Below are 21,916 nucleotides of genomic sequence, written 5' to 3' on the forward strand. Positions count from 1 at the left end.
AATCCATGCCTGACTTAGCTCAGGCAGCAGGCTAAACTACTTCTCATTTCTTCACAGTTGGTCTTGGCTGAAAGCAGGCATGAGGACAGCTGCTGTCACTCAGATAATGTGCAGTTAACCTGTTCCTCCAAATAGACAGCATATGAACTTAGAGAACTGGTCCTACCACCTAAACTCACAGCATACATCCTACATAGTCACTTCCTTTGCAAGTTAGAATTAGAAATCAAGAAATATACCTCTAGTCCAGAGATGCAGACCCACATACACAGATTCAGAGGCTCCATTCTGGCAGCGTCTGGACTCTGGCAGAGGGTCTGTCCTTAAGGAACACTTCCCTTTACTGGCAGCCTTCGGGCTCATCACAGAGGAAACAAAAAAGAGACAACAGTATTGTGTTCAGCAAAATGAGTCCTGCAGCAGATTCTCGGCAAATGGCTTGGCAGAAGATTTACAGCTAAGTATGAAGCACTGAGAAAAAGGTTAAGATCTAAATTTAAGCCATGTTCCTCTCTCCCTCTAATAATATTTTTCAGACTAGTAGACTCACAACTAATTTTGATGCTGAAGTGACTTCAGAACATTAGCTGTGCCCATTTCAAATGTTTTTCTATTTGCTCTGCTGCTCTTAGTGATGAAAGAAAAGATTTTTTTCATCATCATCCTAAATTCCTTCAGCTTCATATTTGGAAAATATTATAGATTTCAATAAAAAATGCTCTTTGGAGGGGTATTTCTTATTCTGAGTACAAGGTTATGATTTTACACATGGAAAGTTTGTCTTAATTGTTTCACATTTAACACTCTTCATTCTTAAAAGAAGAGCGTTAAATGTGAAACATTCATTTTTTTCCTCAAATGAGTTGCAAGTGGCTTCATTCCAAAATGGGACATTTGCTATTAGTCAGCTCTTTTTCTTAAATAACTTAGTTCTCATAAAACAGGAGAGCATCTGTTAGGACTTTTTGTTTTATAGCAAGCTTACCTATCTACTTTACTTTTCACAAAACAGAGGGTGATGCCAAATAGCAGGGCACAAAATGGGTAGAGGCAGATTGAAATTCCAAGTATTCCTACTGGAATTCACTATATATTTGATAGTATTCTGATTGACTTTCCAGTCATACAGCTACCAGTGATTGGAGTAGAAAGTAAAACTTATGGGAATTGGCCATTATATCTACATAAATATATGCAAGTAGAAGTGAAAACAAGTATAAATTACAATATGCATCACAAACTACCAGCTTCTGATTTTAACAGTACTGGTCAATGCTGCCAAGAGTTTGGGTAGAAACTATAGAGCAAAGATGCATAGTTCAATTTCTAATTGCTCTCTGTGGGAAACACCCATTGCCTGAGATTTTCTTTGAAGTAATCCTTTGTGGTGCAATCCTTTACCCCATCCACAGCAGTTTTCATTCACTGATCTCCCTAGGCTTTGTAAAAGGAAGTGTTATTATCCCATCGTAGCAGGGATGAAGTGAAGTGGCCTCTTCCAAAGCTTGAGAAAAATGACAAGGGAGGATAAAAAGCACAAGGATTTTGTCAGTGACAATCTTGGTTCTAAGCTTTGAAGTCTACAGTATTGTCAACTTCTTGGCTAGAGGGTCCAAGTAGTCAGGAAGGTGGAAGGCATGAGGCTGACTGGCTCCACTGCCCTGGCACTGGGACGAACTGCACCTGACCAAGACAATGCATGTAAGCGCTCTTTCTTGGCCTTTCCTTGCTACCACCATGTCAGGGTTGGAGGTATCATTCATGAATCCTGCAGTGCAAGGCAGAGGACACCACTTTCCACGTGCACTGACCCACCTCCTCGTAGAACTGAAGGGGCTCAGTAATGGCATGCAGAGAAAGTGAAGCTGTTTCTACCCCATGCCTTAGATATGTGGCTCAGACCTCTTTGTCTTTGGAGCTGTGACTGCAATACACTGTACTTCAACTAATTCCATAACTTAAATGTGGGAAAGGCTTTTTAACTTAGAACTGTTGGTGTGCAAATGTGTCTGTGCCAATTCCAGACTTTCACTGCTAATGATGTCTTCCCATGCTGCTTGCTTTTTAGAAACTTTCCTGCTTAGGCCTTTGCTAGATGAAAAATTTCTTCTGTAGATATATGCTAAATATGTCACACCCACAGGGTAAAATGACAGCACTGAACAATCGGAGGCTAATATACTATTAGTAACTTCCCCACTTAGTTGTCTGCAGCATGGAGTCTGACATCTAATTAGTGCAAAACCCACCAGTCTTGTTAAACTGTCTTCAACCCCTATTGCTAATATCACTTCAGCAGGTATTAGCCATGGTAGGATATTATATTTACAACTATGTATTCATTACTGAATTTCAAATTCCTACAAAATCAGAGTGGCAACTTTTTACAGAAGTTCCTCATAGCTGTACAGGAAAACCTGTTCCTTTTGAGGAAAAGTGATAATGTCATCCATTCTACATTGCATGTTAAAAGATGAGGGGATTCAGGTTGTAGTAGTTTCTTCTGGTCATAATGCTATTCAGGATTTATAAATTCAAGAGGGCCTTCTGCTGGTTAAAGGGACATAAACCCTCAAATTAGCAGATTTAAATTACGTTTACAGTAAGAGGTACAAAACACTGGTTATTCACATGCCCTTACTCCAGGCTTGGTGTTGGTTCAGCAGTGCCCATTGCTGACTGACTTCTGCTGGCTTCACTGAATGATTTTTACAGTGCACACATGATTAAATGTGTGTTAAAAAGCAAACAGGAACAATGACACTAAGCAACAAAAGTGATTTCTGCTCACAGCAGAAGAATATGAAAGCCAGCAATAGAGGGAGTGAATTACAGTCTAGATCAATGTGACTGACCCATGCTTACTTGGAATGAATGAATAAGTATATTCTGACTTTCCAAAATCAGATATAAATCTGACTTTCCAAATATTTTTGTAATGTTGCTCTAGAAGAACTTGGAAGTTTATCAACATGATGGGCATTTCATGAAAGGTGCAGGCTCAGGCTGAAAGCTCAAATATTTCTTAGCCAAATCTTTCTTAAGGAAAAAATCTTTCCATCAAAAAAGCGTGTAGCTGCCAACACAGGCTACAGAAGATATATATGAAAGACAGGGACTGGGAATTCTGGGGGAGCACATGTTTTCTAATGAGGAAGTTCTCCATTCTAGAATCTTCTTTAATTTTGAAATGCTCCACTTAGAATAAAGAAAGAACATAATGTTTTCCTTTCTCATCTACATTTGAGAAAATATAGAATAATAAATGTAAACCAATTTAAAGTACATTTAATTTCCTTCCTAAAATCACCAAGTGTAGTAAAAAATATTCTTCTTGTTTATCATGAGAGGGCCTTATGCTTAGTTGATACTACAGTGTATGAAGAACGTAGGATTAGGCACTAGTTACAGAAAATCACAGTAGTGTTGTGAGCTTATTTTGTTAACCCACACTGTTGTTTCTCTGTGGTTACTTGTAGCAACTATATAGACAGATATAATCATGGCATGATTATTCCTTACCAGCTCATTGCTGCCATCCTCATCAAAATCCTCCTCTATCCCATCAGTCATATCTTCTCCATCCCCATCTGCATCTGGCCCTCCTTCAATTGGCTCTTCTGTAGAATTATCTGCATTCTCTGATATGCATTCCTCTTGAATCAAATCAGCATTATCTTCCATTTGTTTCTTTTGAGCTTCTGTAAGGAAAACATACTCTATAGAGATTCAGTAACCTTCCCTATTGGTGACAAAGAAAAGTGCTCTGAGGAAGAAACATAAGCTTCCCCTCTCCAGATGTGCTAGCTTTGTAAAATTCAGTGTGTCAATATTTACCATGCCAATGTGATCAAACCCCTTGTTTAAAAAAAAATAGTGCATAAGTCAATCTAGTACAAACATGCTCATCTGTCCCATGCAGTAGATGAAGGTGTGATTTACCAGTGGATCCAGCTTTTTGATTTTCTGGACTTTGCCTTGGGAATTCAATTGGCATAATCACTATATATTTATTTATTTGCAGCCAATGAGAACTACATAAATCTCTATGTTCTGAGAAGTGGAAGGCTGTTAATTGCCAACGAGTGAACAAAGATTTGCATAAATTTGTTGTGAATATATCTCAACCACCATAGAAATCAAATCCTTCCAGACAACTGAACATATTTTTTATATTTTACATATGAAGTAAAGTAGCTGTTTCTCCTCACTGGTATAATGTGCTGAGGTAAATGGAGAATGCCCCTTCCAACTACCCAACTTTAGGCTTCCTATAATTTCTGCAAGGCGGTGAAAAGGAAGAACATTTCCGTGGAGGCCCAGAGGATCTGTTCTACTTGGCTTAGCGCAGATAACTGCATTGTTTGTGAATATGTATTGTAAGACTCCTGGATATGCTGAGGAATTTCATCCAGCCAGCAGAAATCCGGAGGAGGATTGAGGGAGGAATGACAGAGACAGAGAGGCCAGTAGAATGGTTTGAGGGATCAGTCTTATTCCTATGCATATCAGGAGTTAGATGAAGAGCTTTATATACTCAAAGTGAATACAGGCCAGAGAATTGGTTGCATGTAGCTGGAATACCAATGTCTTTGCAGTCTGAGGGTGACAATACCCATCAATAATCAAATTTCTAGAACAAAACCATTTATTTCTTTGTCAGATTAACTGTTCCATAATGCTAGTAGTACATCACCTATCTTATTGGACAGCCAATGAATCTGCAGATTGCCTGTGAAGCTCTATATTTTTCAGCTCTGTGAATATATTATTATTTTACTATGAATTATTACCAACTGCATACAATATTCAAATCTGCTCATACTTTTCTTTATCATAGTCTTAAACCAAGACTTTTTTTTTTCTTCTGCCTGTGCACATTTATTTTGCAACTTACTTTCATCTCTTCAGTCTTTGTTAGTCTCTAGTCCCTCATTTTCAAATTCATTAGCTGAAGACATAGAACAATGAAGCTTTTATCCCTTAGTCACATAATTTCTTCAGAAAGATTCTTGGGCTTAAAGAATAAAAGTAATCTTAAATAACTGCTTCAACAGTACTGTAGTCACACATAGTAGTAGAAGATTCAGCCCATGGAACCTCATCATCTATATGTAAGGAGGTCTATAAAGTTCCATACTAGTTATAAATTATTGTGTTACTTGCCTTACTACACAAGGAGATGTGGATGGAATCAGCTATGCCTAATGATTCCATCACCACCTTCTGCCTCAAGACACTTTTGAGATTAACCCAGCTGTGGCAGTGACACACTGAATCAACTTTGGTCAAGGGTTTCAGAAAGGGTTCCTGAAATTATGGACTTGGTACTTTCAAATGGGAAAACTTTTCGGATACAACTGCTAAAAAAATTAGGTCACTCAGTTAATTTTCTGAATTCTTTTCTGGGTTCTTCAGAAGAGTCTCAAATACTGGCTTAGCATCTAACTTGGGCTCTTCTGAGAAGCTAACCCTGTGATCCTACCTTTCAGCATCCATTTCTGATAATACAGGTAGAATATTTTCATTTCACAATTTTTTTTTTTTCACATCAGAACACCTTCTTATCCCTGGCTTCCTAATTCAGATTTTTACAAACAAAGAAGCTATTCCTGAAGTTTCCCTATATACAGGAAATCCTTTCATCTATATCCCCCTACTGCAGTGGTCACTTAATAGTAAAAGACAGAACATCAGCTATAAGAAGTTTTCACGCAGCTGTAGAGCAGTAACCAACATATGCACTGAACTTGTCCAGCTTGTCTGCTTAATGTATCACATTCCACCAGATGTACAACTTTTAAGATTAATAATTAAATGTTCTTTCTGAAAGAGATGCAAACTTAAAAAACAAAAGGGCAACATGATGTCTCAGTTTTTGTTTTGTGTAAATGAGACATAGGTCCTCTTTCTGATTCCAGTCTAGTGAGGCCACACCTTCTGGCAGAAGAAAGTAAGAAATAATATTGCGAAATCATAGAGAAGGAACAAAATCATCACACATCTGACACGGTAAATGAAATAGTTTAGCTACTGAAGTAGCTTTCTCTTTAAGCTGAGGAAGCAATCATCTGCAGACTAATCACCCAGGTTGCATAACCTTCTTTATTAGCTCAGGAGACGTAAACGAGGATCCATGCTTACTGGGCTCTCTGAGGTGTTGTTTCTCCTCATACCTTCTGATGAGACAAGGAATATGGGGGACGGGTTCTGCACCTGATATTTTAAAACATCAACAATTTGAAACCAGTTTTTAATCTCCGGGGATATTATCCATTGCTTGTCTTCAAAAGGCGTAATAGTATGATTCAATACAAATCAACTTTTCCCTCTTTGAGCTGATTTCTATTTAAATGAGTTCAATACAGTCCTTTAGCAAAAGTGAAAACTGGATATCAAAATACAATAAGATGCAGATTGTTTTGCATAGTAATGGATTTTATATAAAAGCTACCTGAAGTAAGGATGCACCATCTCAGAGCATTTCAGTACGCAAGTGATTCAAAGGAGTGCCTTGCAATTACATCTTAACTGATTATACCAACTTTTATCTAACTTGCATAAAGTACAAAACAAAATATAATGAATATATATTGTGTATGGTTTTTTTGAAAGAGATAATCACACTCTGTACTAATCATTTACCTTAGACTTGAAAAAAAGCACTCAACTTATTTTACGGGGTAAACTATAACAGCTGAGGTATTGGTTCTTGTCTGACAACTTAGAAAATGATTGTAAATAAAAGGCAGAGGTTTTTTTCAGAGCTGGTTTTGGTTTTCTGTTTTGTTTTGCTTGTGGTTTTTTTTGCTTGTTTGTGTGTTTGGGTTTTTTTTACTCGTTAACCACATTTTTCTGTAGTGTTATGCGCTAGGAAGACATTCATTAGAGCTACTTCTAAATGCTAGAGAAGGTTCACAACAGATCAGGAAATAAGGCAGGCACTTGGGAACAGGAGGAATTCAGATCTAAATATCTATTTTACCTGCATCATGTTCAAGAACCTCAACTGCTAATTCCCACAAATGTCTTAGTCTTGATGGAACTCTCTTTATTTGTCTTGTTTGGTCTTTTTGGCTTCACATAACTGATTTGAGTTATGCAAGGGACACAAATCTGAATGTTCAGATGCCCAGGCAGCTGTGGATTATGAGGTAGAATTTCCTTCACATATTTCAAACAAAATACATAAAAAGTTTTCATCAGAGAATGAAGGGAGAAAAAAAAAGAAACATTGAGATTTTTCATGAAAAAAGGCTTCCATTTCCCAGCTAGCTCTCATCAGAATCAGCCCACTAGTACATGGCTCCTGCACAGAGATATACAGTGATTTATAAGGAAAGAACCCAAGAAATACCATAGACAGTGGTAAGAACTGAGATTGTTTTCTATATATACTGTAGTGAAAATGCAAACTCATAAATCCCTTATAAGTGCTCAGCACAGCTTTAAAGTGCTGCCAGGTGAGATCATTCAGCTAACAAAATGATCACTGTAATGATAAAAAGAGATATTGATTAAATTAAAAAGTAGTGTTGGATTTTGTCATTCCTGAGGTTTGCCTCAAAACAAAACATTTCAAGCCAGAGTAAAGCTGACCTCGAGGTGCTGCTGGTTTTATAGAGACGCCACAGCTTCACACAACAGTTTGGGTTGGAAGGGATCTCTGAAGTTGCCAAGTCCAACCCCTGTTCAAAGCAGGGCCAAGCTCAAAGTCTGATTCAAGTCCATGGATCTCTGGAGTTCTGAATGCTTCCAAGGATGGAACGACCACCTTCTCTCTGGGCAACCTGCTATACTGCTTAGTTGCACCTCTTTTCCTTATATCAAACAGGAATTTCCCTTGCTGCAACTTGTGATTATTGCCCAGGCAATAATTCCTGATATAGACCATCTTATAATTCTAAATGTGAATAGCACAACATCCCAAGAGTCAACGACCTCTAACTTAATTCTGTCCAGTCATTTTTTTAGTGGTATTTTGTTTCCAGAACATCTACTAAGATCTTTTATTTTCTCCTTTTTTTTTTCTTTTAAATTCTCATACTCCAAAATAGAAAGCAATTCTTGAAATGATGTTGCATGCTCTGTGAATACTATCAGTTTATCCTCCCAGTAGTTCTACCTGAAAGTTAATTTACCTTGCTTTAGGCCTCCATTATGTAACAAAATTTCTGGAAGGCTTCCATTCTCTCTGGTCTGTCTGTTTGACTAATAACTAGGCTCTGATTTAATTCATTTGACTACAAATTGCTTTCACCTACCTGCTTCAGCTTTTTGCTGCTTTTCAATCTTTTCCAGTCTCCCTAGCAAGGAGTCAATTTTTGCTTTGATTTGGGTTAATTCCTTCTTGATTGTTTGCAACTCATCTGATTTCACTGTGGAAAGAAAGCAAAGATGCAAAACATGAAATAAACTATATTTGCAGTCCCTCCTGAACAAAACATGTTTCATTTCTTTCCTCTGTAGTACACAAAATCTACTGTCTCATTTCTGTCAGTATTTTTATAATTTAACTTTTAAAATGAACGTTGTTAGTTAAAAATGGTGAATCCTAGGAAATCACAGAGTTCTAAGCCCTAATGGCAAGAGGTTATGTGAGGTATATTGCTTTGTAATAAGCATTTCAGGCAAAATGTCTCAAGGGCATTTTTAGTATTTCCAAGTAGCTGTTACTGAAAAACAGCCTATAATGAAAGAGTGATTCAAATATGACAGACAGTTCACAGTCTTGCACTGCTATTTTGCTGGACTACTTTGTAATAACAGAGACAATAATAAAAAGTTCCCTCACAGTAGTATTAGTTATTTTTCAACAAGCGTGCATGGTAACATAAATTCTAGGACAGCCAGGAATGCAATGCTATGTTCCAGTCAACAACTTCATTGCAATAGTTTTTAAGTATTGTTTCAAAAGCTTTCAGTTCTGGTAATTTCTTGTACTTTTCTCAGCTATGGATATCATATGAAAATATTTACTTTTATGATCATGTCCAGCGATATGGTGGCATTGCCTATAAATGAAGTGCTGAAGTTTCCAAACCTGTGTTGCATTGCGTTGCATTACTCAATTTATGTTCGTTATTGCACTCCCATTACCTAACGCAAGAAGGAGTACCTGCCTTGGCAGTATTTTGGCTTCAGAAGAAACAGCACTGCAGTCCTCATGAATGACATTATTAAGATATATCTTTTTGCTCAGAAGATAGTCCAAACAAATCCACTCGCTCTGTCTATGCTAAGATACGATGTTGAAAAGGTCAAGAGGAGAAAATGGGAAGCCTGTGCTAGCAAGGGAGATTAAAGTAATTTATAAAGGTCAAGAGTAGGTAACACAGCTGTCACTCTCACAACTCTTTTAGGAAGAACTGGACCATCACTTTAAACTGTGAGGAACTGGCAATGGAAGAGCACTGGGCACTATTACTCCTTCATCCTTAGGAGGCGTTGTGAAGGAGGATGTGCATTGTCTTGGCGTGTATACTCAGAGCCTGGGAAAAGGGATGTTCTGCCATAGAAAAGGACATAGTACTTTTCTGTCCAAAGGGTCTCCTGGCTGTATCTTGCCATATCAGTCCTGTTTATTAATTCTTGGGCATGTGTCTCATCATGGTGTCTCATGGGTATTTTTTATTGGATAGTCAAAATCTTACGATGAAGTGTGCAGGCAAGTTACTGCTTGCTTCAGTGATGATAGTAAATGAGTACGTGTTTGCATCAAAATCAGCCTTATTGCAAACTTGGAGCACATGCACTGAGGTTGAAACCAAGGCTTTTTATCTTAGAGTTTGGGCTGTGTGCATTATAGTTATAAGAAGTCAGCTAAAAGCAGTAAGTTGCTACATGTGGTAATGAACTTGCTTAATTATGAACCTCTGCTATCGTATTAAATGAATGGTAGGACTGAAAGAACAAAGCTTGAAAGTAACCTTAGCGCTAGACCTTTATACACTATATAGTATTTGATGTAATTATTCTGTATATTTATAGAGCAAGGCCTTAAAGTGTTCTTAGAGAAATAACGGGTCACTGCCCAATCCCCCAGATCTGTAGCAAAATGTTAAGATTCTGACAACTGTATATTTAGGTTACTTCTTCCCCAGGGGCAGTGGCTGGTCCATGCTGGAGTAGCAAGGCTGTGCAGATTCCAGGGTGAAATAGCATGAATCTGTCCAATGGGGAATGCTAAGTGTTTGCCGCAATCCACTATGAAGCCAGCTGGCAACACCTTCTGTGTGGCCAAGCTGTTATGTTAGAGGTGCTTCCTTGAAAGGCAAATAGCAGGCTTGTCAAGGCTAAAAGATCAAAAGTCAGAAGCGACAACGTAAGGACCTAATGGTATTTGTTCCCACTCTAGAAAGCAAAACAGAAAACATTTGCACTTCTAAGTTTGATAGGGAAAAAGGCACATACATAGGGTTACTGTTCAACTGAGTTCGAACCTGCTTCACAAGGGTTTCCCTATGATGTCTCAGTGAGGAATCAGTTTAGAAAGAAGACTGTACCGGGGGAACATCGGCACAACAGTGAGGATTCAATAACAAATAAAGATGCTATAAACGATTGAGAAGCCTTATTGCTGCCTTGCAAAATTCCCCTATGCCAAAACCTTTTCCTCAAGCTGTGGCGACTGAATGTGCAACTTATCATTCACATTTAATGAGGTGATTCCATCATACGGTCAATCACTTCAAGTTAATACTAAAAAGGACTGAAAGAAAAAAGGGGAAAAAATTTCAACAACTCTGCAGAAGTTAAATATTTTCAACCTGTTTCCAACATTGTAATGTAATTTTTTGAGTTGCTTATTGTCTTAATTTGCAGGAATTGTACAAATCTTCAAAATCATTCTCCTAGAGAAATTCCACTCTCTTTTATATTGTACTGGGTATTTTCTGTAGTAATCAGCAATTACTAAAGATGAATTATGAAGGGTCCTGGTGGACAAAATACACCCTTGTGACAAGGAAGGCTGTCAGCATCCTAGGCTGCGTTAGGAGGAATGTTGCCAGCAGGTTGTCAAGTTTTAACCCTAGGTGGCAACTAAGCGACACACAGTTGCTCGATCACTATGTAAACTACCCTTCCCCAGCAGGATGGGTAGAAGAGAATTGGAAGGGGGAAAGTGAGAAAACTTGAGTATTGAGGTAAGAAGAGTTTAATAGTTGAAATATACTACTGCTACTACTACTACTACTAATTAGAATAATGTAATGAAAAGGAAAATAACAAAGAGAGAGAAATAAAACCCAAGAAAAACAAGTGATGCCAGTGAAAAATATTGCTCACCACCAACTGATCAATGCCCAGCCAGTCCCCGAGCATCAGCCCCCAGCCAACCTCCCCCCTAGTTTATTGCTGAGCAAGATGTTATATTGGATGGGATGTCTATTTGGTCAGCTGGGGTCAGCTGTCCCAGCTGTGCCCCCTCCCAACATTTTGTGCGCCCCCAGCCTGCTCAATGGCAGGGTGCTGTGAGGAGTAGAGGAAGGACTTGACTCTATGTAAGTACTGCTCAGCAATAACTAAAATATCGGTGAGCTATCAACACTTTTTTCCAGCACAAATCCAAAACTTAACCCCATACGAGCTACTATGAAGAAAATTAACTCTACCCCACCCAAAACCAACACACCCCTCAACACAGCACTTGTGAAGTGACATCTGGAGCATTGTGTCCAGTTCTGGGCTCCCTGGTACAAGGGGGAATGAAGACAAAGCCAGACTCTTCTCAATAGTGCCCACTAACACATTAAAGATAATTGGCACAAATTAAAGCGTGTGAAATTCCATCTAAACACAAGAAAAAGCTGGTTTTGTGTTTTGTTGGTTTTTTTGGGGGGGGTTTGGGGTGTTTTTTTTAATTATTTTTTTATTTTTTGTTTTTCCTGTGAGGGTGGTCAAATGATTGCGCAGGTTGCCCAGAGAGACTGTGGAGTTTCAACCTTTGGAGATATTCAAAAGCTGCCTGGGTACAGCCCTGGTAAACTTGCTGTAGATGGTCCTGCTTATGCAGGGCAGTTGGACCAGATGAGCTCCAGAGGTCACTTCCAAACTCGACCATTCTGTGATTCTGTAATATAAAGCTTGGAAAGAACTTTAGGCTTTTTATGACAAAGTCAAATATAAAGACTGTATATACTGTACTTCAGGTGTCCTCCTTTGAGTATATAAATTCTCCTTTAAAATGTCACATATTTTTTTTTCCTCAGGCAAGAAATAAAGCAATTGATAAACATGAAAGCAGAGCTGCATGAGTCCAAAATATCTTCATCTGCTTTTGAGTAATAGAATAGGAAAATAAAGTAGCTTACTGCGTTTGTTTGGTTTTTTTTTTTTCTATTAGCAGATAAGCAAAGGCCAGCAGGTGACAGAAATGCATGTGTTCGAAGGGAAAGAAATTACTAATGAAATTCCTCAAACACTGGCATCAAAATGGCTAAATATCTTCAATGACTTTGATGCCAAAAAGAAAATAAACAGGTGAAATTTGCTGATGACATGAAATTGGAAGGTATCACCTATTCAAAGTGAACTAGAATGGAAGGAGGGGTCAGGTGATTTTAAGGCATGCTACCATTGAAAAAAGATGTAATGTAATTGCACTGAATAAAGTCCCACATTTGATTAACAGGAGAACTCCTACTCTTAACATTGAAGCTCCTCAGCAGAAAAAGACAGTGACAGAATTATCCTTGGGTGTAGTTGTAATCTCAGGTTGACAATAGGCTACACTATAATGTAGCCATGAGAAAGAAAATGCAATGCTAGGATGTCTCGAATGACGTATTGCTAAAGATGAAGAAGTACAATGTCATCGTAAGAGGACCTGGTGGTCGCTCATCTGGAATAATGCATACAGGTTGAACCATCAAATTATGTCGTGTGTGGGGAGAGAGGCCATGAAGATGATCGTAAGAATGGACAGCCTGTAGTGTAACAGAAGAGTTTTGCTTGTTTGTCTGAGACAAAACAAGGTAAAAGGAAACAAAATTTTAAAGCTAAGGCAGTGTTGGCACAACAAATGGAAATGAACAAATAAGAAAAAAAATTAAGCAGGAAATTAGAAGAATCAGAGACAAAAACCAAACCCAAACTAGCTGTAAATTGGAACTTAAAGGATTAGATGATGTAGCTACTTTCATCAGTAACGAATTAGATTCAGTGACCCTTTCCAGCCCTCTGCCAGGAGTGCAAGGGCCTTCCAGAATGCATCTTTCGTTGAAGCATGTAGCACCAAAGGAGAAAAACTGCATCTGGCTCAAAACAAGAGATTTAAAATTGAGGTCAATCACATATTTAGAAATTAAAGGGCTAGTGTTGAATTACAGTTATATTTGTGAAACTTTTTTTTTTGCCATAACTACAAATTGCTTCATCCACAAAGCATGATTCAGATTTTTTTCAAAAGAAATATCATGTATTTTTATCTAAGCCCTTCATGTTTAATATAAAATACTTTCTCATATTACATTACTTTAGATTTCACTGAAAAATGGGTTAGCTAATGAAGCTGAATATAAACGAGTCAAAATGAATCAATTTAAAGGCACAGTTCAGGACATATTGTAACATCTTAAGAGTCTACTTCTTAATCTCAAACACATAGGGCATAAAAAACTTGATTAGTGTTTTCCTCCTGTTTTTAGATGTGTAGAGTAAAAGTGCATATTCCAAGACCTTCAGTATCTATATTGGCAGAATTATTTCCCAGTTCTAAACAGCAATCTGCATCTGCTGCTTCATACCATTAATGTGAAGAACTACTATGTGTAGTTTCCACATCAACATGTTTCATTTTGTGAGTTACTTTTAATAATGTGAAAAGGTTGATTACTTTTTTTTCTGGTCTTTGAAGTTAAGAAGAAAACAAAATGTTGGCAACTGATCCTTGAAAAATTATAGATTCAGGCAAGAAATAAAAGTCATTTTGTGTTCTGGAAGCACACTTAGAACACACATTGCAACTTTTTGGTAGAATGAGAACTTACTGCACTGGCAGACATCATTTTTGCAGATGTAGTCATCAATAAGCAAGGCATTTTTGGTATTATGTTTTTATAACATCTTTGCTGTATGCCACAACAAACTTCTGGGTTTGGATTGCTGTTTTTCAGAAGTGAGTCCCTCTAACCCTGGTAATTTCACTGAGATGTTCTCTGACCTTTAATACTGTATGTATGGGTTCATTTTCTGGATCCAGTCTGACTGGAGAACATCTATGAGAACAGTTATGCCTATGAGATTTCTGCTTAAATCTGGAAAGTCTGTTAGGGAATGTAATCTGATGAGAGTTTTGCTCTTTGTGGGTGAAATCTTTCAAACATAGGCAATACCATTTTGATATAGTTAATTCTGAACCTGCTATTAAGCCCTTTTATGGTCTTGAATTTCATTAAACCCCAAAATAGCTTCTTTTCCGATATGTTTTTTTGTATTGAATAGATCCATTATTTAACCAGCAATAAATTACAAGTAGAATCAACAGTGCATTAGTTCAAGGGGTTCAGATTAGCAGTGTAGAGTAAGGGGCAACAAAATGTTAAATTGCTTCACCCCACATTTCAATATAACCAACTTTTCCAAGAAAATAGCAAAAGAAGCCCCAAACCATGTTCTTTATTTTCCAACTTGAAGCCCCCAAGGGGCTAGTTCAGTTATTTCTCTGATAAACGTCTTACAATAAGCTGATTATATTCCTGTCCAAGTCAACAAAATTGTGTTTCTACTTTTATAATAGGTTGGTTGGACTTGACAAAAAGGAAACTAATTCTATGGGGAATTCAAGCATGAAAGTCTGTATACTGTGTGTCTGACTACTTTTAAAGGTGTGCTGTATGCAGAACGAAAATTTTCTGCAGTTTATTGCAGCACGATAAGCAGTCTTTGCAGTTGTGTGCCAATTGCCATTGCAAGGAACCGAGGGTGGAAACCCAACAGAGGTCAAAACATCAGCCCGTGTTTTTAGCAATACATCTTGTAGCTCTTCTTTCAGTGTTAAAGAACTGGATCTTGTCACCTGGTGCTCCAAGACTGACATTTTTAGAATTCACATCACACTTGAATCTGAAGGATACTTTTACTGGGACATAACACTGTCTGTTAGGATCTCTAGACTCCTGAATTCATTTTCATTAAATAATTTACAGGTTCTGCAACGTTTGTCATGCTATGATGACAGTGTTTTGGAGGTCTTATATCAAGTGGCTATGGGTGCTCAGACTAGGGATGATTCCTCTAATCTATGTTATGCATTACTTAAATCCTGACATGGTACTACGAAAGATTTTCTGAAATGCAGTATAAATAATAAAACAAATTTGGTGATTATTATGAGGAACAGGTATCTATATGCTAATGTAATATGTTCTGTCCCATTCACTACAATGAAAATCCAGATTTCTGGGTGAGACATTTCCTTGATGTCTATTGGGATACACTAAGGTCCTCAGCTTTCTAGAAGAATTTTGAATTTATTCTTATTCTAGACAATGAGAAGTATGTATATAAAAAAAATTATCTAAAAATAATTTGTATTCTCAGGGAAAAGTGAGTCCAAAAAGCCTATTCTTATTAGATTATGCTTTAGGAAAATTAGTGGATCGAATGCACTGATACTACTAGCTTTTCATATGGATAAGACAACAGTAAAGGATGAACAAAGGAGATCTAATGAATGAATCTGCAAGTGTATATACTTACTAAAGCTTTGATTCACTGTGTGAAAACCCAAAGCCTTAAGGGCTGTAAAAGACTATCAAAATAATTTCAATTCTATGTCTACTAAAGTGAGGACCTTGAGCTGTATGCTTTCTTTTAAATTAATATAATTAATATTAATCATAATTCATTACTTAAAGTATTGAGGAAAGATAAAAAGTAGCTATGGACAAATGAATTAGTTCGAGATGTGTATGAAAATGTCTAGACTCATGTTCATCTTCCAGAGAACAAAGGAAATGTTGCTACTCCCAAACATCCTCTTAGGGTGTGTGTGAGCTCCATAATATTACACCTAAATTAAAATGTCTTCCTGTGTGCCAGGTATCAAAGCTCCAGCCGTTGATAGTGGGCATATAGGCAGTTCATTCTCTGGAGACTTGTGTGTGATTCAACTGCACAGACAACAGAGACTCTCTCAGAACATCGTCCTTTCTAAGGAATTGCTTGAGCTCCTTAATTCACAGTGTACGACATTATCTTTAGCTCTGTTTATCACATTTACATTCTTCCAGTCACATGCATGTTTATTACATATTTTCTTTTGAGGTCTCTGACACCATCAGTTCATACAATAGGATAAAGAATGGATATTAGTGGGCTAACTGGAGGTCCATCTTCTTTGTTAGATGCTAATGTGTGAGAATTGGATATGTTAGTAAGAGTGTATAATTGGCTCATGTCGATGCCATAATTAATCTCTCTTGCAGTAAGGTGTACTGTTGGTGGATTCATTTATTCCATGACTGTGCGTAAAACAGCATGATGCTTTGTTTGCCAGTCTGGTACTGCAAGTGTCTTATTGAAGTCCTTTCATTCTTTCTAATATCTGATCCCTACCTGATCTTTCTCTTCCTCTTCCAGTGACGCTTCCAAGGACAGTATCACTCCACATAAGGGGCAGGGGAAGACAGGTGGGTGCTGAAAGATGCACGAAGAGGAAGATGAAGTTCCCAGGACATACTATGGGATGGGGGTCTTGGTCAGCATGGAGGAGGGAATGCATATTATTCATCAGCTCTTCTAAGGCCAGCTCACTAAAGAAGGGTTGAATTACCCCAAGTTGCCAGTCCTGGTTTGGACTCCCTTTAGAACAGGCAAAGATGCTTTGCCTCTTTCTACCCTCAAAGGAATCTGGCAAAAAAAGGACACACACCCAACCTCCCCCATGCCCCCAGCCCACTCCCCACCAGCTCACATATAACCCTCAAGTCTCCACAGAAATCAGTGTGCCTTTGTCTATAACAAGATTAATAGTTTTGCTTTATTATCAGCTGTTCACAAAATCTCATTGTGCATAAGAAGTCAGGATAATAAGATATTTTAAACAGGCTTCTAATGAGGCCAAGGGAGTAGGTCAAATGTTGATGGGATTTCCTTCAAAACCTACGTTAGTGTGCTCTTTGACTTGCAGGAACACATGACAGCTTTAGTAATCAAACCAGTTTGTCAAGCTAGAGGCTGAGGGTAGGAAATAACTGCAACAGAGCTATATAATGGAAGCTGTCTGCTTGCACAAATTGCTAGGATAGTTGTTTCAATAATATCCAACTGATATGAGAAACTCACATTTGGATCCTGAGGAAGAAGCCCCACTTGAGGTGGATCGTGATGCTCCTTTCATGGAGAAAACCCCTTTGCCTCTGCGAGTTGTTGTCACAGCCACACGAGGACGCTTCAGTGGAATCACTGCACGAGGTGGTGGGGGGACACGACCGTGGTAATCAAACAACCTAGAAAAGATTAAGTCAGCCAGAATCTGTAAAGCCTTACATGATTTCAAGTCATGGAAGCCCTGTCAACAAACTTTTCATGTTATCTTTGAGAAAATTACCCTTTGAAACTGTAATCACTTTAGATCACAGTCAAATTAGATTTCAAGGACCTATGCACATTAAGCACCATATTCAGATTTCAGTCACGGACCAGTGCATAGCTCATATTTTTTGTACAATTTAAATGAGGGATGCGTTATGGGACCGTGTTATTTGCAGTATGGAAAATTCATAACCTGCTTTCCACAGGTCCACCGCATTTCATTGCACACAGCTAATAGCAGTACTTTTTGTTGTGATGACATTTCAGTTCCTTTATTACATGCATGGCTTAAATTCTAGTTTTCTATCATCTCCTATCCTTAAAGACAGAAAAAAATTTGAACTTTTCTGAAGCCGATCATCACCATAAAGAAATATCTTGCAGTTTCTGAAATAACAAAAGAGTATTTATAGTGAGGCACCTGTATGTCCTTCTGAATTCATAGAAAAGAGGTCCCAGAATGAACTGATGTAGAATGACTAAAATACCCAAGCATGGTTAACAGAAAGAAGTCTTGTTCAAACCAACCCCACTGTAGCAAGTAAATATTCAGAGAATTACTACAGTCAATAAAAGACACCCTGGAACCAAAATGAACTAGTGTTCCCAAACAGAATACCCAATCCTAAAAACACAGTTATCACCAGCTGACTAACCTGCATAGAAGAAAATAAAGGCAGTAGAAAAGGTGGTTAAAGCTACAGATACATTTGAAAAATAAAAACCTATGGGCTTTCCATCTGGCAGGTCAGGAGAAGAAAGTTCAGAAAATGAAGATTTACAGATCAGAGACTGAAGCAGAGGGACAAACAACATTCTCATGAAATGTTCTTGAGTTTCTTTCAAATGATACTTGCAACTAGTAGTTATGGAAATTTATAACTGCATGTTTAATTTTCCCAATTCTGACTACTGTCACCCAGCTGGGTCGATAGATACATGTTTGAAACAGTAATTTGCTTACCACACGGTCTAACAGCACACTGAACAGGAAGCAGAATCAAACTTAAGTCTTCTAGCCTGTTTTCTGGCAAGTGAAAACCTAATGCTTAAATCCCAGGATCCTTACTGTTGTTTGTACCATAATCCTACAGGGAATATCACCAGCTCCTTCCTTTTCCATAGTTGCCTACAAAATGTTTCACAGAGATCATGTCACCCCCACTGAACTTGAACTCTGTGGCCTTGAATATTCTTGCTAAATAAGCAGTTTCTAACCATTGTGAGCATAACTAAACAATTGTGTATGAAGATGAACACTAAAACATTTTTGGGACTTTTAACAGAGGTATTATTTTCTATTGTCACTCATCATTTATCAAATTGGATGATCTGGAAGTTAGCCACAATCTCCATTTCACATTACTTGAAAAAATGTTTCAGAACAGTAAGCTATCATGCAATTATTATTCCAAAGGTGATTTTTTTCCACCTTCCAATATTTCATGTTGTTGTGATTTAAACCCAGCTGGTAACTCAGTACCATGCAGTCGCTTGTTCACCCCCTAGGCCTTCCTCTCCTGAAAGATTTATACATCAGAAAATTACACTAGAATAGATTTATGGACACAGTTCACTCAGCAGTTTTCCATAATAAGGCAATCATCAAGATAGACACCAAGTTCCACAGAAACTACCTTTAATATCTCACAAGTATTTTATTGTGGAAATTTAACCATTATAGTTGTTCATTTGTGCTACCCATAATATACAGAATTAGGGAAAAAACTAAAGACATGTAGCTTTAATATTCAGGTGGCATAGATCAGAAACAGGACTCTGTCTAAAAACATAAAAATCCACTGATGAAATTCAGAGTATTAACTTTGAGGAAAGTAAACATAAACCTGTGGAAGTTAACTTTTTGTAGGGAATGAGCTGCTGCTACTGTGAAGGCTGGACTAAGCAGGATTAAACTACACTGATAGCTTTTACTCCATATGTTTATAGTTCACTATTTTTATCTCTGTCCAAAGGGAGCATGGTCATTTACACGCAAAACCAAAACTAATGGCTCAAATTAAATCAGCTCCAGGAAAAAAAGAAGAAAAGACAGAAGGTATTGTTTTTACTTTTTTCCTACAGTGTTTCTAAGCAGAAAGATACATAGCGCATGATAACTTAACTGCAGGGTGGAAACCACTCCCCTGCTATTGTCCATTGCTTTACATAAAAGAAATCTCAGATTAAAAGAGGTTGATGAAGCAATACTTTGTTCCCCTCTGACTCACTTGGCCTATGCTAAGCCAGGCTGCTGTAATGTAGAGACACAGCATTGTTGGATCATGAGTTGAATATGTGTGGTCATCCATGTTAACTCTGTGTTGTGGTGACTCTGCTACATCTGAATGAACAAATTCCCACAGTGTTAAACTAGACTGTGTGTATATACTCAAAGAACAAGTCTCCAGTTGCTCAGGTATCCACACTTCTTTTCCTCCTTTAGAAACACACATGCTGTTCAGATTGTGGTTTTGCTTCTCTCAGGGTCCTTCTAGTCTTCTAAACATTCTTGGAAGACACATTTTTCAGGATACATTCCATATCTTTTCATACACATGGATGCAAAGACAAAGACATGAGTGCCATGCTGAAGAATTTTACAGCTGCTATATGTTCCAGTGAAAGTAAGCCTGGAAGAATTCTGTAGGAATAAACACTGAGCAATTAAACTACCATTGAAATGTTCAATGCAGAAAATGCCCCAAAAGCTCTTAGAGAAGGATAAGACCAAAAGAACTGTTTAATGTGCATGCATGTATTTGTTGGTGGTAATCTTCTCTGTTTGTGATATATTCAAATAGTCTTCTTCTGATATACAATAGAAGTAATGAAATGAATAATACGTAAAATCAGAACAGACCTGTCTAACCAAATGATGTGATTACATTATAAACAAGTAGTAGAAATGGTGTAGGATGTACAAAAAGATAACCACACATACCGATTGTAGAAATCATCTCTGTAGTAATCATAATCAAAGACATAACCGCTGTGGAAAAACACAGAAAAACTGGTTTATAGAAATATACACATTGATTAAAACTTCTGTTGTAATATTGGCTTACTCTCACTTTCCAAGACCTTTTTAAAAGTCCTTCCCCTTCTTTTCCACAACCATACACTGTACATTAAGTTTGTCAATGCTGTTGTCAGCTATCATTGTAAGATATTTGGAAATGTGAAATCCAGGACATGCAGAACAGTGTAAACAGTTGACAGCACATATAGAAAGGATTTAACACAGCATGACAGCTCTGTAATTAGAGGATCATTATAGTGTAATTCTCTGAGTGATCAAATGAAGGGAGCATTCTAATACTGAAACACTTTGCTGGGCTAACATAGCATAATCAGTAGACTAGTAAGAGATTTAAATACATGAAAGATTGCTAAAGGGGTGAGTAGGTGAGCAGCCATAAGACAATGAATTTGATTTATGAGAAACATGAAAAGGATTGGACTGTTGATCCTTGAGTTCACCCAATCTTCCTTCCTCATAAATAGAAAAGGAAAAAAGTTAGGAAAAATGAATGCTGTAAGCAATAGTTTTATAGAGGTGCTTTTCCTCTCAGGCTCAGAAAGGAAAATACAGACCAATCTGGGAAAAGACAGGCACCATCAAGGAAAACAAATATAGGCAGGAAATTGCAGAGGTCCAGGGGAAAATATTATTGAGCTGTCAATTGCAAAGTCAATCCTAGACTGATATTCCTAGTTTTGCATTCCATTAGCAACTTTCTACTTTTATGGTGAAGAAATAGCAATGCAGTCTATCTCACACATTCAAGAAAATAGAACCAAAGAGCTAATAAAACATAAGGGATTTGTACTCTGCCTGATGTAGGACTAGTAACACAAACCCTATGTTATTCACTTGCCTAAGAAGGGCAATTATGAATACTAAAGGTGAGAGGCATGAAGAAGTATCACAAAAAAGAAGATTTAGATAAGAGAGCAGAAAGGTAGAAAGGAGAGAGTTAGAAAGGACAAAGCACAGAAGAAAACATTCACTGAAAGTAAAGGGAGATGAATGATGGTAGCTACACATTAATGAAGTTTGTCTTCACAGGGAATGGACTTGTGGCTAATTTCTGCTCTTGAACACTGAGCAAAATGTCTTCAGGGATTTTTTTTAGTGCACAATTTGAAGAACTGGTCAAGAATTATGGAGTTCTTTGCTTTTCTTTATCATATAATGCCTCTTTCCCCTTTTTTTCCCTTTGATATGTTTCAGAGTTTGACCACTAAAAAGGGGGAAAAAATAAAGTTGACAAGCTTAAATTACTTCAGTAACCATTTCATCTCAGTGTTTTGATTTTGGAGGCTTGCAATTTCCTCTGTCTGCAACTGGCAAAAATATCCATCAAAGGAGGTC

The 21,916-nt window shown here is 37.6% G+C and overlaps 1 protein-coding gene across 13 annotated transcripts in view; it reads right to left on the minus strand.

Annotated features, from left to right (window-relative positions):
• Positions 1-21,916, minus strand: part of RALYL (RALY RNA binding protein like) — a 377,671-nt gene that overhangs the window by 16,542 nt on the left and 339,213 nt on the right. For 8 of the 13 annotated variants that reach the window (XM_030491107.1, XM_030491118.1, XM_030491097.1 and 5 more), the window contains 5 exons: positions 20,483-20,530; positions 17,290-17,453; positions 16,561-16,641; positions 8,265-8,378; positions 3,523-3,701 (listed from right to left, as the gene is read on the minus strand). In XM_030491107.1, the coding sequence (XP_030346967.1) occupies positions 3,523-3,701; positions 8,265-8,378; positions 16,561-16,641; positions 17,290-17,453; positions 20,483-20,530 (586 nt within the window). The other 5 variants (XM_030491152.1, XM_030491141.1, XM_030491133.1 and 2 more) reach the window with 2 other exon arrangements.

This window comes from Strigops habroptila, chromosome 1, assembly GCF_004027225.2.
Source record: "Strigops habroptila isolate Jane chromosome 1, bStrHab1.2.pri, whole genome shotgun sequence".
NCBI lineage: Eukaryota > Metazoa > Chordata > Aves > Psittaciformes > Psittacidae > Strigops > Strigops habroptila.